The following is a 19,927-nucleotide window of genomic DNA, read 5'->3' as shown; positions in this document are numbered from 1 at the left end:
ATCATCGAGAATCTCGATCGTTTATCTTAGCGTGACGCCCTGACGGTCGCGCCTCCCGAACTTGACCTCGCTGCGGATCTGATCGATTTCGCTAAAGTAACGGAGGCCTGGTGGCCTACGCTGGGTTAGACTTGGTTTGGTTCCTAGTAAAAGTGCCTAGGTACTGTTCCTTCACTGTGATATAAAACGGACGTCGGACCGTGAGACTTCTAATAGATGTTGTCGCTCAAGGTAGCACGGGACGGAGCGTCTTGTGCACGTTGTTTATGCGGTGGGATGCTGATTCTCCCATCCATCAGCGCATCCGCTTACAGCGTCGTCTCGTCCGGATGAGCCATTGTTCAACGATACGAGATGGACGAGCCTATTTTCTGCGGCAGGGGAGGCAGGGGACGAGTCCATTGTTAGCGATGGGGAGGAAATGGATGAGTGTATCTCCTCCCAGACTTGAACCGCACCCGGTGCGGTGTTTTCGCGCTGTCTGGCTGGCGCCGTTCCTCGCCGCTAGTGCGCCATTTAGGCGCCACTTTTTTGGCGGCTGTTGGTGACCCTGCCGGCGATAGCGAAGTCACTTGTTAGGATGCTAACCACTACCGCTGGCGCCACAAGGGGTCATTATAACCATTATCTGGGGCCGTGTCTTCTGCTACCAATTTTAGTTGTTATGGTCACCGCTAGGGTTCGCTTATATCACATCCTGCTGCCGGGGGTATAATCGAACCGACTGGGCCAGGAGCGGTGCCTGACCTCCAGCGTCGCTCCCGGCTCCCGCTCGGTCGTGGCGATTTGCCTGTGCCGGTCCCAGTGGTCGGGTGGTTAGCGATCTGTGACGGCTGATTTCGGGTGAGCGGCAGCGTGAGAGGATCTCGGGACGACTCAGCACGAGCGCTGTACAGAATCGCCCGAGCGAGACGATTCACCAGTGAGCATGTCACTGAGCAGACGGGTTGAATACAGGCTTTGGGTTGGCTAGCGGATAATGTCAGTGGGATTTTTACGGGATCTGTCAGTGGGTGACAACCGTCACTCGGTATATCCCCCATAGCGGAAGTGGTCCAATCTAGTCGCTAATTGGCTGCTGACTGACCGGAAGTGGATCATGGTTGGTGAACGACAGGCACGGGATATACATGCTTTTTTATTCGACCTTGTAGAAGTAAATTTGGTAAATTCTGTTCGATACTCTGAAGGACATATTTATGTGAATAATAATGACGCAATGGCTGATTATTCCAGATATTTTGTGCAAGTTTTTCCGTGTCTTATATTTGACAGACATTAACAATGGGTGACGCTGTCATGTTTCATGAACAGAACACACCAAACATCACGGGCCACAAAAATGTGTTTATTGCTCATTAAACACAATGGAGTCACAGGGCTTAGTGCCGACTTTTGCCGAGTTTTATCTGTATCCTATTCCAATATTTTATCGGACAATCTAGCCCACCCGATAACACGGCCGAATGAACACCGGCTGAATGAGCAAGCTGTCCATTTACAGCCGTGTCCTGCCACTTTGTCGTGGTTTTGGTGGAGCCACGACCGGTGAACTGGCGTGATGAAGCCATCAGCGACTCGTTGCCCGCGGATGCACGTAGAGCACGCTACTGAAGGGGACACGGGAAGGGGGAGAAGACAGAGGTAGTGGGGAGGTGATATACGAATGCACTAGAACGGTTGGTTTCAGCGATGGTGTGACACTGAAACGAAGACATCCTTATAATTCAGCGGAAGTTCATTCAGATAGATCAACCTCCTATTCGGTCTATTCGTTTTGTTTTCAATGTGCATTGACCTCAGTACTACCTGTCACTCGATGGTCTATTCACAATCGAGGCCTTGAGGCGCATTCAAACTTCTTTGTGGTTGGCCTCCAAAATACTTGGCAAGGCTCTAAAACGAAATGAAAATAGTGAATTCCTTGGGCGGTGTTGTTCGCTGAGTGCGCATTTCACTTTTTCACGGGGCATGTAAAGAAGCCTGTTAAGTTATTATCCTGCTGTCATCCTCGGGCATTCATTTTTTTTTAAATTTGAAGTTGATTTATATGTTGATAACATTGCACACACCCACTTAAACCCAGCATACCTAATGTAAAACAGGAACACCTCGAAAGACGTCAGCCCAACGTTTTAGCTTAGCTTGTGACGTCTTGTCAGTTACGCTTGTTATTGATTTTGCTTAGGACGCCGATATGCTCCCTTGTCAAGCCCATACGGCCGAGAATTACTGCGTGCTGGGTGGAATATGGACCTTATGCGCAAAGCGCGTGCTGGGTGTGTGTGTACACGTCCCAGATAGGGTTGTCACGTGACGAAGCCTGACAGGCGGTGGCTGCGCGCGGGGGAGAGCGCTGTTTGTCCCAAATGTGACGGGTCCGGCCCCCGCGGAGCACGTGTCGCCTCTGCGCTCCTCTAACCTCTCATCGACTGGCCGACATGGCAAGGTACGCGTCAGTTGTCTCGTTCTCATCGTGGCGTTATATTTATTCTGTATGGCGTTCTCGGATATTTTTTTTTTTACTGTCCATGTTCATGTGACCATGAGTTTGTCCTTTTTTTTGTTCTGGTGCCCGTACTTGCTTTGTCATATTTTATTGAGGTCGTGCCTTTCTCTTCGATATTTAAAATTAGTGACGTTCAATCTGTAAAAACATAGGTATTAAAATTATTGCTAAGTGCCAATTATTTTTTTTTTAATCCACAAAATGAATCGGACGAACATTCCATATCACTATCTGACACGAGCGATGCTGGGAAAATCCTCATTTATTTTTGCCTATTTAAGAGGAATAAGATAATTTTTGATGTGTTAGCGAAAAGTTCTCTATCACTTTTTACATTTATGATTTTGACCGTGCTAACCTATTTAAAAAAAAAGTTGGCTCGTACGTTTGGGTCGCAAGAGATCTACTGCTTTCTTCGTAGCTCTCGAATCCCTTTTCTGTAACTGGCTTATGTCATGCACATTGCAGTCATCTTTATCCTTGGATGTTGTCCTGTGGCAACTCATTCTAATGGCGTCTCGATTCCTTTGTTTCACCCCGTTCCTTACCGCCCCAGCGCGCGGGCCCGGTGCCACCCGTTCCTGTTGTTTTCGTCAATGGCGTGGCGTCCTGTCATTGTGTCAACATACCTGGCGGGCTGTCACTGTCACTCTGTCAATACACCTGGCAGCCAGGCCGGTGTGGTGTGGTGGCTAGACATCTGTTATCGTTCATTCGCCCCTGCGTTTGGCGATAGGCGGCTTGGAACTGGTGGTGACTGGTTATTGGTGTTTGATGAGCGGTGAGAGGAGGTGGTGGTGGTCTGTTGATGCTAGAGTCTCTGGTGATTCGGATCTGTCTCCACCATGGTGCTCAGGTTGGTGATTTTTGGTCTTGACTGAAGCATTTCGTGTTGTGCCTGGTATGCATGTGCTAGTGTGCTGGAGAGTTTGTTTTGAAGGTTGTCTTGTATTGGAATGATGTGTTTAAGGCATTTTACTTTATCCGTTGCGGTAATCAGGAGCTCTATCCTCTCAAGTAGTGATTTTTGGTCTCCAGCCCCGCTATGGAAAATACTTCTTGGGATTTACCCACTTTTTATCCTCTGAGCATCTGTCTTTATTTATCTCGTTGTAACGTCTTGACAGCGACCGGGACATTTTCTGAGTGTGGGCTGTTGACCGACCTTAATCACTATCTGGGCGGAGTGTCACTCGCTGAATCCACCCGGCACTCGCCCATTGCCGTTTTTCTCCCGGTCTTTTTGTCCCATTGTGTGGCCCGGTGAACGGGCTGCCTTCCGGGGGCTCCACCCCAGACATTCCTGGGGGCACATCCGGGGCGCGTCGCTGACACCGTGACGTGACATGACACTCGACTTGAAGCGTGACCAGACGGATGACACGTCACGAGGATAGCATACCGACAAGAGCAAATTGTCATGTCACCCATGAGTCGCGCTTCAACGGCGTCGAATTGTTGCCTCCGCTGTGGGAAGGACAAGACTACCACTCTGACTCAATTCAGCTCATTTATTTTTTTAACATAAACAGAATAAAATACAAAAGTGACGATATCACTCTGCTTCCACCACCTCTGTTTTTATGTGTTAGTCATTTTTCAGTGTGTCCATAATTACTGATAATTATTTTCAGCCTATTCTCTCGGATAAAATTGATCATGGAAATACTCTATTTGGTTTCATTATTTCACTTGACTTAAAAGTAAACTGTTGAAGTTGATTCTTGGACTCAATCCCAAAGAGTGGCCGAATTAGAAATAAATAACATTCTGCTCTCATAACGGCTTCGAACGCTGCTTAGCTGATATCCCACCAGCAACAGCCGTCAACCTCTCGACTGTCTGTTACACCTGCCTGCAGCGGCACCGGGCGGCGGTACTAGCCTACGGCGTTTTACAGCGCACGGCGCCTGCCCGGCCGGCCAGACGGCCGCAGCGCCCGTGCCCTTGTCCGGCTCGGGTCGGGCCATTCACCCCACTCAGTCCGCCGGCGGGCGGTTGGTGGGACCCGGGTGACGGGGTGCACTGGTGTGGTGTGAGTCGCGGGGAGGGGGGGGGGGGTGATAAGGAGAGAGGGAGGATGATAAGGAAGGAGGAAGGTTGATAACTGAGAGTATGGAGGGAATGGAATGTGGGGGGGGGGATGGGACGTGATGGGATAGAGTGGGAAGTGGTGTTATGGGAAGTGATATGACGAGACAACACAGGACAGGGGATAAGACGGACTGAACACTGGACCAGACAGGCCGGTATTGAAAAGGTTCGGTAGAACAGGACATAGGACAGACTTGGTAGGACTTCAGAGAGGACAAAACCAAACCGGACAGGAACCTTCGTGCGTTGAACTGGCGTCTCTAGTCTAAAGCTGCTCAGTGCGCATACCGGCAACTTGCCGTGTGCTCGCATGCATAAGTGATCTAGCCAAGTAACCCTATGTATGCGTATTGCGCACATCACGTGTCTTCGACAGGGAGCTTGGCGCAGCAGCACCAGGCGTGGTGCTGCTGGTGAATGGTGATGTTCGATGTGGTGTCGTGGTCGAGTTGTGTTCCTCCGGTGGTGCTACAGCATTCTGGTCGTGACATTCGCCGTGATACTGGGGTCCGATTCTCTGCGGAATCCCTATTTGGACCCCTAGAAAGGTTGGGGTCCCCTGCAGTTCGTGGACCAGTGACAATCAGTCTACATTCCCAACTCAACCGTAACTTCACCGCAAGGTGGTGGTCCCTTGCGTGACATGGTGTGCTTGGAGTTTTCGCTGCCAGTGGCGGGCAAATACCATACCAGTGACGTGTCGTGAAGTTGAAATGGGTGAATCAAAGGCGGCCGTTGGCAGTTGCCGATGCGCCGATGGGTTATGAGTAGCTGTGGGAAAGGGTTTGGAATCGTGTATTTTCGAGTTAATGATAGTGAAACAAGCAAAGCAGGCAGGGTGTATCTGGAAACCAGGGTCACCGACTGCTATGTTCCATGGATGCCGTAAAAGTCCTGCCTGTAACCGATTCTTACGCCCGCTGACTCCTCGCCTTCCTTTTCTCTTTCTCTCTCTCCCCTCCACTGCCGCGGGCCACCACCGCCTCCCAAGGGTCCTGGCAGGATGAGGAAGTGCGGAATGATGGAGCCCGCCGGCGGGCATCCCACCGAGAGTCTGTTTACCTGGGCAGGTCATCCGTCCACGCGACCCACCTTCCTGTATCTCCTGAGATGAGAGAGGGGCTGCGAGAGAGAGAGAGAGAGAGAGAGAGAGAGAGAGAGAGAGAGAGAGAGAGAGAGAGAGAGAGAGAGAGAGGGGGAGGAGAGTAATGCGGATTGAACTGTGAAGCGGTCTTAGCGACCGATTTCTGGGATTAGTTCAACGGGCTCGTGGCTGCGGCGGATAAATCGGAGGTGGGATGTTGTGAGGTGCTCGTGAGGTTTGGGCATTTGACGCTAAGTTGTAGCAAGAAGCTGTTGCTTTGGGGCTTTGCTGTTGCTGCTTTAACTTGTTCAAGACATTTCGGTTTTGGGTGAAGTTCTAAGACCTAAGGCGAGATGCCAGACGTTGATGCTCGCTGATTAGGTCCGTGTAAATGTTTTTTTTAATCATGCTTCATTGTGCAATGTGCAGTGGCCTCATTCATAAATTGCAACAATTGCCTTCACAACATTCCAATTGGAATCTAACCTCTCTGGCGCTTCGCTCTTGCACAACTGATAAACTTGACTTTGCAAAGAAATGACTAGATATGTTTGTCTTGATGCCCTTGATAATGAGAAACATCGACCTGTCTCCCCTCATCCTACCTCACAACACCGATAATCATTAGCCGTCTTCCATAAACACATTCTGTATTTTCCCACGTATTACTCACGAAAAGAGACCCTCGTCTGCTCCCATCATCGCCGAACAGAGTCATTCCTACCCACTCGGCTTGGAGCTCGACCACGTTGTATGAGCGTTGAGTGATTATGGTCGACGGTGGGAAGCCGCGTGTGAACCGACCACCGCCCGGTCGGCGCACCGCCAATGAGGGTCCCGCGGCGCACTAACAGATTGTGTCTGGGCTAATGTCCGGTTCACGTTGAGTTCACGCCGGGCTCTTGCTGGGGTCGTGCTGGATTCTGGCTGGTTTCCTGGCTGGTTCATGCTGTGTTCACGCGGGATTCAGGAGATTGTATGCAGTGCTGACGCCTGGCTCGGCTGCTTGATAGAAAGAGGCATATCAATGAGTTGATTGAGATTTTAATTAGTTTATCGATGTCACAGGCTTTTCATGATGGTCTGAGGCAGTGCATGGCTCGGCTAGAATGCATTTTTTATTCTTTAATCAATGCTGTGTGTTCTAATGTCTAGAAACAAATCGCATGAAGGATATTCATGCTATGCGTAGGTATTTGTCTTATTGTAATTATTATATTACTGTCCAGTCCCATAAACGGCTTTATGACTTCCAGCGCTCTGACTCTTTATTCTTCTATTTTCAGACCTGCAGGCGCCGCGCTTCATCACTCAGCCGTCTTCGGGGAGCTCCATGGTCAACGAGGGCTACACCAAGATCATGCAGTGCCAGGCGTTTGGTAAGTACACCGTCAGGGCTGCCGAAAATCGAGCGCTCGGTTTTCTGGTTTGGAGTGGCAGATGCACGTGCGATATGATGGCAGACGCCTGTGTTGTGCTGATGCGTGCAAGTACCGAAGGAATCATGCCTTCACATGGCACAAGGGCACGCGAGTGTCATCAAGGTCTTCAGACATTTTGTGGCGAAACATTTCTCTTTTGAACGTGCGCTGAAAACACTGGCCTCTTCGAACACATGATGTCAATGCGAGCACAATGCAATGCATTTGATTAGGCTCACGCTTGCGATTTCCTGACCGCGGAATGAGTCTGCTTCAGCCTCAACGTTGCATCTTTATCGATATTACTTCTGCGGTACGCAACAACACATACACACGTCACATTCCATCACTGCTTGTGACTGGTCTCCAACGTTTCATCTTAACCGAGAACACTTAAGCGGTAGGCTGCAACACCTACACCCGTACAGACCGTGACCTTAGGCTGAAGACTCGGCCAGTTGGTGCCACAGCTTGGTAGCTGCGCTGGGCACCTTGGAGCCGTCTTCGATACCGAATGCGAACATGGAGAGCGACCAAACAACATTGGCAAACTTGCGGTTAAACACAGATGCAGGTCGTGCTTTCTGGAATAGCTTACGCTACCACTTCTCAAATCATCATACAGTCAAGAAAAATAAAAACTAAGAGCCAGAACATTTATTTCCGTCAAACACGTTTTATTTTAGCATAACACGAATCACATGAAAACAGTATGTGGGAGCAATTCAGAACACTTCCACGTCCAGGCCTCACTGACCAAGGAGTCCGCACCAGGTTGTGTGTCCGGACGGAGGATCCGCTACGTTCTTAGGATTGAGGGTTAAAAATGCTGGAACACATACTGCTAGTAAAATACTTTATTGCATAGTTTTCTCCACAAATAAAAACGGTTAATCTACGCACAACACGTATAAAAATAGAAGTGTGAAGTGGGAACACTTCGTCTATAGGAACACATCACCTTTGTCGAGCCGCGACTGGTGCCTCGTCTTTGTCTAGGCTAGCACCTAGACTAGCTGCTGTACAAACTTGTGGCACCTCTGAGGGGGCTTTACGCCATCGTCGATGCCTAGGACGTATCGTTGAACGTATGCGTATAGAGGCGCCAGCTTCCTTTGGAATGACAGATTAAACACAGAGTGGCACAACAGTTATTTATTTATTCACATATCCCCAACAGGCCAATGGTGCCCAATTACTGGATGATCTCCTTCTCCACCCTAGACGACGGCTGATGCGGGAGCCCACCCCTCTCCTGGCGGTGCATCTGGGGAGCTAGCTTACCAGCGGCATAGAGTGCAGTCGGGGCTCAACGGTGCACACTGGTCCACGTGCAGACGCTCAGTCTCGTTTTCATCCTTGATACTTGGCCCAAGACGGATACGACATCTGATCTGAGGCTCAACCAATCAAGTGGTGGCAACGCACTGTTCCGATCACGCTGGTCCCCTTTCCTAATTCACGTGTCAAACAACATCCACTATTTTCAGGCAAACGCCGCTCATATTTATCGAGCTGCTGGCCGGGTTGACTCGCGGCCGTCTTCACTGTCGCTCAAAACCACGTACTTGTTAACCCTTCGGCCGTGCTGAGCCGGGGCCGCCTCAAACGTCGCTCAAACCCACAAGCATCGGGCTGACGCCGTTCAGTTCACGATATGGTGCTTAAAACGTTGATGAAACCAGCAAATAATGTCTGACACGGAGCCGTTTTGCGTCGGCCACCCCACATAGCATTTCAAACATTACATACTCGAACAGAAAATGCGGCGTTTTACACTGGCGGCCACCTTACATTATCAGCACAAACCTGGCGAGGTGGGTTATTAAGAATCGGCGTCGCCTCCACGCCACCACGCCACAGCCTGTCAGCCACTGGCACAGGCGCGTCAGGAGGTCTGTGACCACTAATTTACAGAACCCACCCGCCCTGAGGCCTCAGAGCTCTCTAGCGTGGCCAACACCGGGATGTTGTAGTGGTGACACCTATAGGGCATCAGTAGTTCAGAGAGTGCCGCTAGAGGCAGCACTGTAGGGTACCTGCGTGTCTGCAGGCTGTCCAGATTTTCCATATATGTGAATACGCCGTTGCGAACCAGTCATCGGAGCCATCCGGTCGAGGTCGTGGCGGGCGCATTCTGCCGGCTAGAGATTTAGCGTAAACAATCTTCATCGAAGTGATGCGCAATAGGGGACAATGTATTGTCTGGTGCTTGGTGTGAGTCGGGACGGCTGTCACTATCCAAGCGACAGGTATCAGAATCCTGCCCTTTCAGCTACCCTGAGTGCTAAATACCTGTCTAGGTGCGCTTCCCAGCTACACTGTCAAACAGAAAAATAGCTTTCACCCATCAGTTGATCAATGAAATTATCAAGACAAAGTCTTGTGCCTTCAAGTGATGCTAAGGTACCATCAATGCGCCGAAGAGGATGACTGTACGGAACGCTGACATGAACGACGTTTCTCAAATCAACACAGAACTTGCGTTGTTTGGAATCACGTTTTGCGACTAAAGCTTTTGGACCGGGCCAAGGGCTGCGGCTTGGTTCAATAATACCGATTGACCGGAGGCCGAGCGGCGGCGCACCGGGCTAGCGAATGTCCTCACAGAGTGTCTCTGAGTGACTCGAGTGTGTATATCCGGGACGAGCGTCCCGGACCGAAATGGTCCTGGACCAACGTGCCCGTCCGACTCCCGGACCGCGAGTGACAATGGAGTGTCACAAGAGTGAATCCCCTCTCGTCCGCATCGCCGCTGCTTTTATATGGAGCAGCGGAGCGTATCGATCGGTGATCCGACTCGAAAACATAGTACGGCGCGCCACATGAGAACAAACTTTGAACAAAGTCCGTCCTCGGAATTTCGAAAAAGGTGATGCCATCGAATCAGAGGAGTGCGTCTTACGCATTTCGACTTAGCACGGTGTGTCACACACCTTCATGACACTAGTATCGATGGGGGAGAATCTATGTAAGTTTTGTGTGCCTTTGGTAATCACCGACTTCGAAGAACGCTCCTTCAGCGTCCGTGAGAATCAGTGTAAAAAATAGAAATATGGCCAATGAAACGACAAACACGCAAACAACCCACAATTCACCAACACACAACTAGGCAAACACTCAGCGTTAGCCCCTTTTTGAAGTAGCCAGACGCCTCGATGGCCTCCTCGGTAGCCCCTTCTTGAAGTAGCCAGACGCCTCGATGGCCTCCTCGGTAGCCCCTTCTTGAAGTAGCCAGACGCCTCGATGGCCTCCTCGGTGGCCGCCGGCCGGTCGGCCGCCGCCTTGGTGCGGATGGCGCGCGGGGCGGCGCGCTGACCATCCTCACTGGCGGCCGACGAGTCACCGCTGCGGCACCGCTGCGCGTCGATAAGATAGGCCAACAAGAAAAAGGCCAGCAAAGTAGGTCTGCAAAGGCAAAAAACTAGCAGAGCGGCTTGCAAACGGAGCTGCAAAGGCAGAAAGAAATGCCAGCAATGGTGCAACGAAATACAAATATCGACGAATCCTGAACTCAGTCAGCCCATATCACAAACTCAGCAACCAAACTCGTTGCCTCCACAAGACGAACTAACATAAAAGCAAGACCTCCTGGAACTTTCAGCCAATACAACTGGAGCCTTGCACCCTTCCCGCCACATGGCACCAGAAACGTCTCATTACACACAAAATCGCTGCGCCACGATACCAAAGAAAAGTGGCAGCCCAAACTCCGTAGAAAAACCGGGCACGAAAGAAATACTTTTGTCCGCTAGGCGGACACGCGTGGCCGTGAAGTGAAGTAACGGTAGCGCTAGTGAAAAATTAAAGGCAATTAAAATTTAACACCTGGAGTTGACGGTGGTCGGCGATGCGGTCCACTGGAACGCCTCGTTCCCGGGCGGCCTTCTCGACCGCCGCCACCGAGGCAGGCGAAACGTCTGGCGGCCCAACGTACTCGGCCGCGGCGGCGGCCGGGCGTGTCCAGCCAGCCGGCGCCGGGTCGGCCGTGCCGGGCGCGAGGGACGGCCAGGCTGGCCCGCCCAACGCCGCAGGAGGTGCGGCGTGGCCACCGGGACTGCACCCGGCCGGCGCGCCGGGCCAGCTCGGAGGTGCCGACCGGGAGAGGTGACCGGCGTCGGATGACGGGACGCCGGCTGCCGCACCTGTCGTAGGGGGCGGATAGCCGTCCGGTGCTCCGTAGTGACCGTACTGGGCCGGCGGCGCTGGCGGCACGAAGTATCCGGGGCCCGGCAGCCCTGCGCTGGCGGCCACCGGAGCGGCGCTGGCCGGCGCGGGGTATGGACCTGGCGGCACCGGTGGAGTGAAGTGGCCGTATCCCGCAGGCGCCGGCAAGCCGTCGGTCGCCGTGCTGACACTATTCTGGTCTCCGTGTGTGTTCGGCAGCGCCAGTGGATGCCGAGGCCCGGCCGTCCGCAGCACGTGGTTGAGTCGAGCCGGAGTGAGTGGCGCTCCGTCGTGGAGAATAAACAGGGGCCGGACCTGCGAGTAGCACTGGTCACGCGCAGAGCAAAAAGTCCCGAGGCTTCTCACGGGGCAGGTGGCGGTACCTGTAGCCGGGGCCGAGACCCACTGTGGGGCGCCGTGCTGCCGGTTCTTTTGAATGTGGAGACGTACGGCGCATCGCGCCGCTGTGAGGTGAAGATCCTGTCTGCGTAACCCGCGGCCCGGGGCTGAAGGCAGGTATTCTGAGACTCTCAGGCCGCAGAAGAAAGCCAGCGTAGCTGCCGCCCAGACGCAGCGTTGGTCCCAAACACACAGAGGCCCGGCTAGCAGAGCCGATTTAAGGCCGCATAGCTTCGTCCACGGTCGTATAAGACAGTTTATAACACCCTGGATTAATCCCGTCGTTTACACTTTGTCCGCGCGGCTGCGATAAGTCTAATATGAGTCGCACTTCTCCATTTTCCTTATCTCTAGCGCTCAATTCGTTCACTACAAAGTTTTCAAACGTAGGGCTTTGAAAATGCCCGCACGACGTGCCGGCTCCCACTTCTGCTTCGATGGCTTCCGACACGCCGTTCCGTCTTCTCTTGGCTGACTCATTGTTTTCCGTACGAGTGCCACCCATGTCGCCGCAGAACGCGATGTCTGCTCCGTGTTGGAACCGGCGAAGGACGGTTTCACGCAGCTCCGTGGGGACAGCCGGGCATGCTAGGAGCAGAATCCCCAGCCGGTCAGCGTCGACGCCTGACTCCGGTGCCCCACTGAATGGTCCACTAGCGCCGACCACCTCGGCCGCAGGCCGGCTGCAGTCGACCGCCGCCGCCTATACCCGTGGCCGCGCCGGCCTCTCCGTTGTGACACGCCGTGTGGTGCTGCGTGTCGCCACATATGCCGCATGGTAGGTGTCGTCTGCTGCACGGGCACCAAAACGGGGTGCTGCGACCGTCTCTGAAGTTCATGCAGATCTGTCGTGCCCGAATGGCTCCACCCTCTCGCGTCTGCGGCGTCCGCGGGTCGGGTCTGAGCGCAGGTTGTGGGCTGGTGCTCGGCTCGCCACATTTCGAGGTCCAGGGCTGTCAGGAGCGTCGTCGGGCCGGCGGCGGGTGCCTCCTGGGCGCGCGCGTCGGTCGCTCGCACCTCCGAGAGCGATCTGTTGATGCTCCGTCGCGTAAGCCAAGCCAGGTACAAGGTGTTCTGTCTTTGCTAATGCCAAAACTCAATTCTTGCTTGATGCTTCTGACTATATTTCTACAAGGACAGCACAATAATTCCCTTGAGATGGTTCCGATCTCCGCACAGCCTGGATCCGGACTGCAGTTCCCTCCCCGTGAGTAGTCTAGTTCGTCAATTGTCTTACAGTTTTTCCTGATGAGCGTCCTGGCGAGTTTGTTATCTCTGAGTCTTCTCTGGAGTGTGTCGGTCAATAGGTCTTGTGCCTCGATGCTGTCGATGTCTGGGTATATGTCAGCAGCGGCGGTGCGAAGTTGTTCTGCGAAATTTTGGATCCCTTTTCCTTTATTTTGCCTTATCTGTCGTACCTTTTATCGGGACATACGTGGATCCTCTGTCTTCCCATACTTCTTCCTGAGTTTCCGACGAAGTTCGGTCCATGAAATGTGAGATTTAGTTAGGCGGGCCACGAAATGCCCGGCTGGTCCCCCAGGATTAGGGTAGCCAGCACACACATCCGGTCAGAGTACGCCGGGCTATGAAGTTGGTCCATATCACCTAGCCACTGATAGAATTTTGCAGTTCCCTCCCCGTGAAAGGACCTGACATTTTTTGTGAAGTTAGAGATTCTAATTTCTTGGACAACACTGTTAAAAGCGGTTTTGACGATATTAGCCTCGGCCATAATGGAGACAATATAATACGATAACACAAACAACCAAGTCTTGATGTTCCCGATCTCGGGTCCGTTCAGGTGTTGGAGGACAATCAGGTCCTCAAGCAGGTTATGCCCAAGCGAGTTTTTCAGCACAAAATACGTCGAGCGAAGGACATGCGATGGCGAAGACGCGTCCACAACAACACGTGCCTTCTGCCTTGCCTCTTCTTCAATGCGAGTTTTCTTTGCCTTCCTCTGAGAGCTTCTGAACGGTAGTCTTCTCCCTGGCGGGCTCGGAACTGTGGGTAGCTGTAGCTGCGTTTGCACCCATCAGGCTTTCCGTGATGGCATTCACCTGTGCCCCCATATGTCCTTCCTTTTGAGCCCAGTTAAGTGTTTTTCTTCGAGAGCTCTACCACGGCCTGGTCCAAGGTTTTGACATCCTTCAGATGTAAGGATCCCAGGGTACTACTATGGACGTCAAACCCCTTGAGACCCCACTTTATTGCGATAACTTTTAAATGCGTCAACTCTCGTTGACAATATTCAGGCAATGTGTGTTTCAGAACCTGCCGAAACTTTTATTTCTAAGGTATTTTGACGCCAAACGATTATGAAAGGTACTTCTCATTCACTCGTAATGCTAAGGTCAATTCAGGCCCGGGCAGAGGCTTGTGCTCGGCCACACTCGAGCCCCGCCACCAGCGCCATCTGCTCTTAATTGTCATCTACCAGCGCCCGCTACCGCTACCAGCCACCGCCCACCATCAAGCCTAAATGGAGCGAGAGACGCGAGTGACCGGTCGCCGGGCAAGGAGCGCCGGAGGGGTAGGGCGGAGCTTAGCGCTGACGTCATTACGTGGCTCCGCCCCATGAGCGCGTAGCCTCTACCCAAACAGCAGATTCGGTCCGTGAAATTTAACATTACGAGTGAATGAGAAGTACCTTTCATAATCGTTTGGCGTCAAAATACCTTAGTAATAAAAGTTTCGGCAGGTTCTGAAACACACATTGCCAGAATATTGTCAACGAGAGTTGACGCATTTAAAAATTATCGCAAAAAAGTGGGGTCTCAAGGGGTTTGACGTCCATAGTAGGTCACAATCCTTTTTGGAAATGCTGATACACCAGTGTGTAGGCTATTTCCTGGCTGTTCGGACCCTGAGACTGTAAGATAGTGGGCCACAGTTGTATCGCCAGAGTTTTAATCGTTGAGCATACGCCCGGACGCTTTCCTTTTCTCCCTGTCGACAGCCAGGCTCATGAGAGTCGGACGGCTGAACCGGTCACTCGGGCCCTGCTGAAATTCCCCCAATGCATTCCCAGCGTTGTTGATTGAAGGGTCAGCCCCTTGCTGTCCATGTAGGTTCGGTAGAACGCCTTTGCTGCACCTTGCAGCCTCATTGGCATTATTTGCAAAGTCTTTGTAGTCCAGGTTGCCCAGGGTCTATGCCCCTTCGGCGAACTCTAGAAAATCGCGAATCGTGGGGCCTCCGTGACTGATACCATTTCGGTCGACCTGATCCTACTGCGTGCCGTAAATATCTACCCTAACAATACCCTAACGCCGTGCAAGCTAACCTAACCATCCACCCGTTTGCTCCTACCTACCTATGGGTTGTCCTTTGAGTCCGTGGCTCATCCTGGCGTAATCTTAATTTATCTTGAGCCAGTTACTAGCAGCGTGAAGTGACGTCGGGTCTCAGTGGAGCAGCCTCTTTGGCGTGCAGACACGAGTCCCGTTTTTCTCCCCCTCTGGGGTTAAATACTCGCCCGAGGCGGATACGCCCTATCGCGTAATCTGAGGCTTAATCGATCAGGCGACAGTGATGCACTACGCTGGCCTCTCTTTCCTTACGCCACGTGTCTCAAACGTGTCACAAATAGTAACAGCACCGGGTCAACGCGATCAAAAACAGAAAATACTTATTGCGAATCTTCTGCCGGCATCGTTTTGCAGAACGCCGGTAACTCGTGGTGCGGGGTGCCATGTTTGGGCGTCATTGGGCCCATTGGGGAGCCGCACTCGTCTGAGAAATGGTATGCTCCGTATTTTCATACACTGTTGGGATCCACTAACACCAACAGCGTATCCTCCACCCGTTTTATCGTACCTATACAGTCTGTGCCTCTGCCGGGCGTTACCGGATCCTACCTCGAGCCAGTTACCAACGGTGGGTAGATTTATTGTGGAGCGAATACCGTACCAGCCACCGAGCGCCTTGTTTCGTAGCCAAGGGCTGTGGTGACTTGATGTCCGGATCGGGCTGACTTCGCATAGCATCATCATAGACATAAAATACTAACCAGAGATTCATTTTGGGCACTTTCAGAAAAGAAGCTTCTGCCGGCTTACACTCGGCAGCTCTCCCGAACGTTCCTCGCCCAAACACCGCTTCGTGTACGCCGCAAACACCTACCATAAACGTGACATCGATTGGGTCACCGCCGCCAGATTTTTCAAACGGCATTCCAAGCAGAACAGCGACATAAATGCAACATATTGAATTTGGCTGGGGAGGAGCTGGTCAAGGTCGGCGTGAGTCAGGTATTCCCCCGGGCGCAGTGACATGGCCTGGCGGGCCTGTGCGTCCATATCACGCACCTCCTGGCCGTCGCTACCTAGCCTGCGAGTTGGATAGCCATGCTTGGTAAACTATGGCCTGCATTCCCACCTCCAGTCTTTTCGCCGTCCGTTGCTGTCGACGGCTTCCGTTCATCACCTTCAGTCGATGGCTCGCCTGACCACCCTTCATCATCATCATCGTCATCAACATGTATTGCGAACAAAACAACAAACCCTTATCCGGGGCTGCTCATTGTAGTAATGTTCGTGATGGTGCAGATCGTCTAGTCCGTTTCGCGTTTAAAATGCACTTTCACTTTTCACGATATATTTTATGTGGCCGATATGAAGAAATGATGAGTAAAAGCGACCGGCGATGGAGCGGCCCTCGCACGGCCCTCGCACGGCCTGAACCTGACTGTCAAAGTCCGTTGACAAGAATCGACTCCCGACTGCCGAGGGCTTCGGCGGTCGTCCCGCTCCGGCGCGGCGCTTTCAATACACGTCACACTTGTACGTCATATCACGGGCCAATAGGGAGAGGATAAACATGTAAGGAATCAAGGCGAGGCGGTCGGGCAAAGAGGCCAAATGATAGGGATAATTTAACTTTGTTACATCACAACGCGAGGTCCTTGCTGAAACGTGTCCGTCAGTAAGTCCTGTGCCTCATGGCTGTCGATGTCGGTAAATATATCAGCAGTGGCGGCACGGAGTCTTTCGGCGAAGTTTGTTAGGGATTCCCCCTTGTTTTGTTTGATTTGGCGGACGTTTTCCCTAGAGATACGAGAATCCTCACTCTGTGGAGTGTCATCTGCCCACAGCGGGTCTTTTGCCGGGTCGATGCGCAGGCGGTTCCACGCCTCCTGAGCCGCCCGGCACGCCAGATAACTGTTCTCCTCTGAGTATCTGCAGGCGGAGCGCCACGTTGGCCGCCTCAGCCTGCCGTTTCAGCTCTTGGCGCTTGATGACGTCCGCCAGTAGAGTTTTGTCTGCTAGGACGAGCGGTTAATTTAGGCCTCTCGCCCAGCGCTGACTTGGGACTCCCCAAGGCATCTCCCGTCCGAGCAGCGTGTATTTCTCAGACGACTTGGTGTCGTTTGCTGACGAGTTCGATGTAACCATGACTCTGATCGAAACTGAAAAAGGTTCTGCAGATAATTGACGAAAATTATTCTTCTGATAGCTTTTTCGTGTACTTCTCCGTGCTAAAACCAAAGAGAGATCTGCTCACGCTGCTTATCACGTTTACGAGCCCCCAAGATTTTCGGGCTTCGTTTTGAGCAGCAACGCGCTTGATTACTTCATTGTCTCTCTGGTAATTGGCCAGATCATGTCGAAATGCTCCAGACAGTTTGTCCGACATAATGCGTATAACAAGCAACAACTCGGCTTGGCTTTCTGATGCGTTGCTCTGTATGCCTCGCAAACGTTCCTCTACTTGTCTCCATTGTTGCTGAAGACTGGTGTGAGCCACCTCGTACGTTCCTAGGTCGATAGTGGTGCAGATTGTCCACTCTTCTCTAGCGGCATTGTCTCGCTGGCTGCTTCACGCTTGATGGCGTCCACCAGATACTTCTTTTCTGCCGTGGAACCGGCAGTGCTGCTGGCGGTGCCCGTAGGCGGCAGCGCCGGCAGCGGAGAGGTTTGGGGAGGACAGCTCGGACGGGGAAGGAGAGGTAGGCAGCGAGGATGTAGGGGGGGGGGGGGGGGGTTCGTTGGTGAAAAAGGTAAGGATGAGAACCTTCGGAGAGCGGGGCGGGCGATACACAGCGGTAACGCCCACCCGGGAGAAGCCCTCCTCCAGCTCGGACAAGGACAGGTGTTGTAGGGATGGGGCATATATGGATCCCTGGCTTTGGTTTAGGTGGGGCGGAGCCCACACCATCACCTCAGCTCCTGCGATTCGGCGTAGGGCAAGCAGAGCCTGCTTCTCCGCCGCCTCACAGGCGACGAGGAGGTCGCCCCCCCCCCTCCCCCGCAGCGGCCGGGCACGGGGGCAGCGCCCGACTGCCGCCCAGAGAGCGTCCCTTTCGCCGCCTTCTCCGCAGGCGGCCAGCAGGCCGCCTGCTGCACTGAGAGGGATTGTGTTCTACCCCGGCGGCGTTTAGACCTTTTTCGTTTGTCACTACAGCGGCTGACGGGCGACGTCGCGGCGCGAAGCGGAGGCACTGCTTGCCGCTGTAGATGTGTAGGGGGACTCGGGCTGGTCCTGTTAGCCTGTTGCAGCCTCCCCTCCGATTGTATACTACTACTCTACTTGATGTCAGTGTTAGGCCGAGACGTCTCCCAGCCTGTTACCCGACTGCCACCCGGGCCACTTTCATCCCAATGTCTACTGCTGCTATTGTACGTTAAGTTACGTTGCATCGTGGTTCCAGTGAGAATCACTCCGCCATTTTGGGGCACACGCGGTTTGGTAGCGAGCCCTCGAGGATTTAGGAGTGAAGCTTTGGCCATTGCTGACTTTACAAGTGTACCGATAGAGCTAGACTACGCTCAATCACCGTTCTCCTCCGACTCATCCCGTCACCAAATGCATCTGGTCAATTCAATGCCTCATTTATTGTTCGTACTTTGATCATAACGGACTGCGCTGATTTAACGTTATCATTTCAGAAGCCTATTTCCTACCGCGAACGGTATCTACCCTAACAATACCCTAACGCCGCGCAAGCTAACCTAACCCTCCACCCGTTTGCTCCTACCTATCAATGGGATGTGCCTTGAGCCCGCACAGCATCCCTGCGTAGTGGGAACCTGCCTCCTAGCCAGCTTACCAGCAGCGTGGTTGAGGTCGGGTCCCAGCGGTGTTGTTGCTATTTCTGTCAGGGCGCCCATGCTATTTGCGGAAATAACTTGTAGTAGAGAAAACTCAGGCAGAACTGAAGCAAAAGGTTCTGAAATCTTTCAAAACCTGTTGCATGTTTGGCAGCGGTTACCGGAGGTCTTTCGTCACCTCGTCACCTAGCCATCATGCAGAGCCAAGTTGCCTACCAAGATCGCTAGTAGAGAAAATAGTAAAGTAAGAAATGACATATTCTATGTTGCTTATAGGTACCCTTGCGTTGTTACAGTTTTCCACTTGTGGATCACCCGCTGCCGGGGCAGTACTGCAAGTGCAATTATAGTGGCAATGATATGTAAAGAATTGAACAAAATTGCGTTTGTTCCTTTTCCTGTTGAAACAATGAAGCACAAGGAAATGGCTGTTCAATGTTTATGTAAGTATATTTCTTCCTGATTATCACTGGCTCCTTAAAATAACTTAAAATTATTTCAAGGAAATATCAATCAAGTGCAAATCTGGTACTTCTGGGTGGCACGTGCCGTGTCTTCCGCATCGCCGGCGATTTGTAATACCCGCACCCGATGATCCCGAGTATGCTGGAATATGTCACCGCCGTTGTGGCGCGTGCCGTGTCTTTCGCATCGCCGATGATTTGTAATACCCGCGCCCGATGATCCCGAGTATGATGCTTGCGTCACCGCCCTTGTCGCTGAGGACCAGCTGGTCGGCGAATTCAGCTGCGTTCGCCGCCGTTGCCGCCGCAGCGACCTGGTCGCTCTGGGCGGCTGCCAGGGCCTCACTGGCGGCGGCGACCCCATCCGCCTCGTTGTCCTCCTTCATGGCCGCCGCCGATGACCCCGTCGGCTGCGCCGCCCATGCCGCCCTCGGTGAGGCCGGCCATATAGCGCACGACCACCTTGTGCCGCCCGAGTGTGGCCCCCAGGTCAGGGTCGCGACCCGGGGGAAAGGCTCGGGCGGCGGCGTGGCTATTCCCGAAAGTCGATATTCGGACTTCCACGTCCAGGCGCGGGGCGTGGGGCTCACCGCGCCAAGTTGCCTATCAAGATCGCTAGTAGAGAAAATAGTAAAGTAAGAAATGACATATTCTATGTTGCTCATAGGTACCCTTGCGTTGTTACAGTTTTCCACTTGTGGATCACCCGCTGCCGGGGCAGTACTGCAAGTGCA

General features: G+C 52.8%; 1 protein-coding gene across 1 annotated transcript in view; it reads left to right on the top strand.

The window, feature by feature from the left end:
• LOC122373008 (protein sidekick-like) overlaps window positions 1-19,927 on the top strand; it is a gene marked incomplete at its 3' end in the record, with an annotated part of 129,687 nt that overhangs the window by 34,633 nt on the left and 75,127 nt on the right. The window contains 1 exon segment of the mRNA XM_043350719.1: window positions 6,974-7,066. Coding sequence (XP_043206654.1) covers window positions 6,974-7,066 — 93 coding nt within the window.

This window comes from Amphibalanus amphitrite, unplaced genomic scaffold (genome assembly GCF_019059575.1).
Source record: "Amphibalanus amphitrite isolate SeventyFive unplaced genomic scaffold, NRLGWU_Aamphi_draft 001430F_arrow, whole genome shotgun sequence".
In the NCBI taxonomy this organism is placed as follows: Eukaryota; Metazoa; Arthropoda; class Thecostraca; order Balanomorpha; family Balanidae; genus Amphibalanus; species Amphibalanus amphitrite.
The sequence above is the reverse complement of the archived record's forward strand: the minus strand, read 5'-3'. Positions and strand labels throughout refer to the sequence as shown.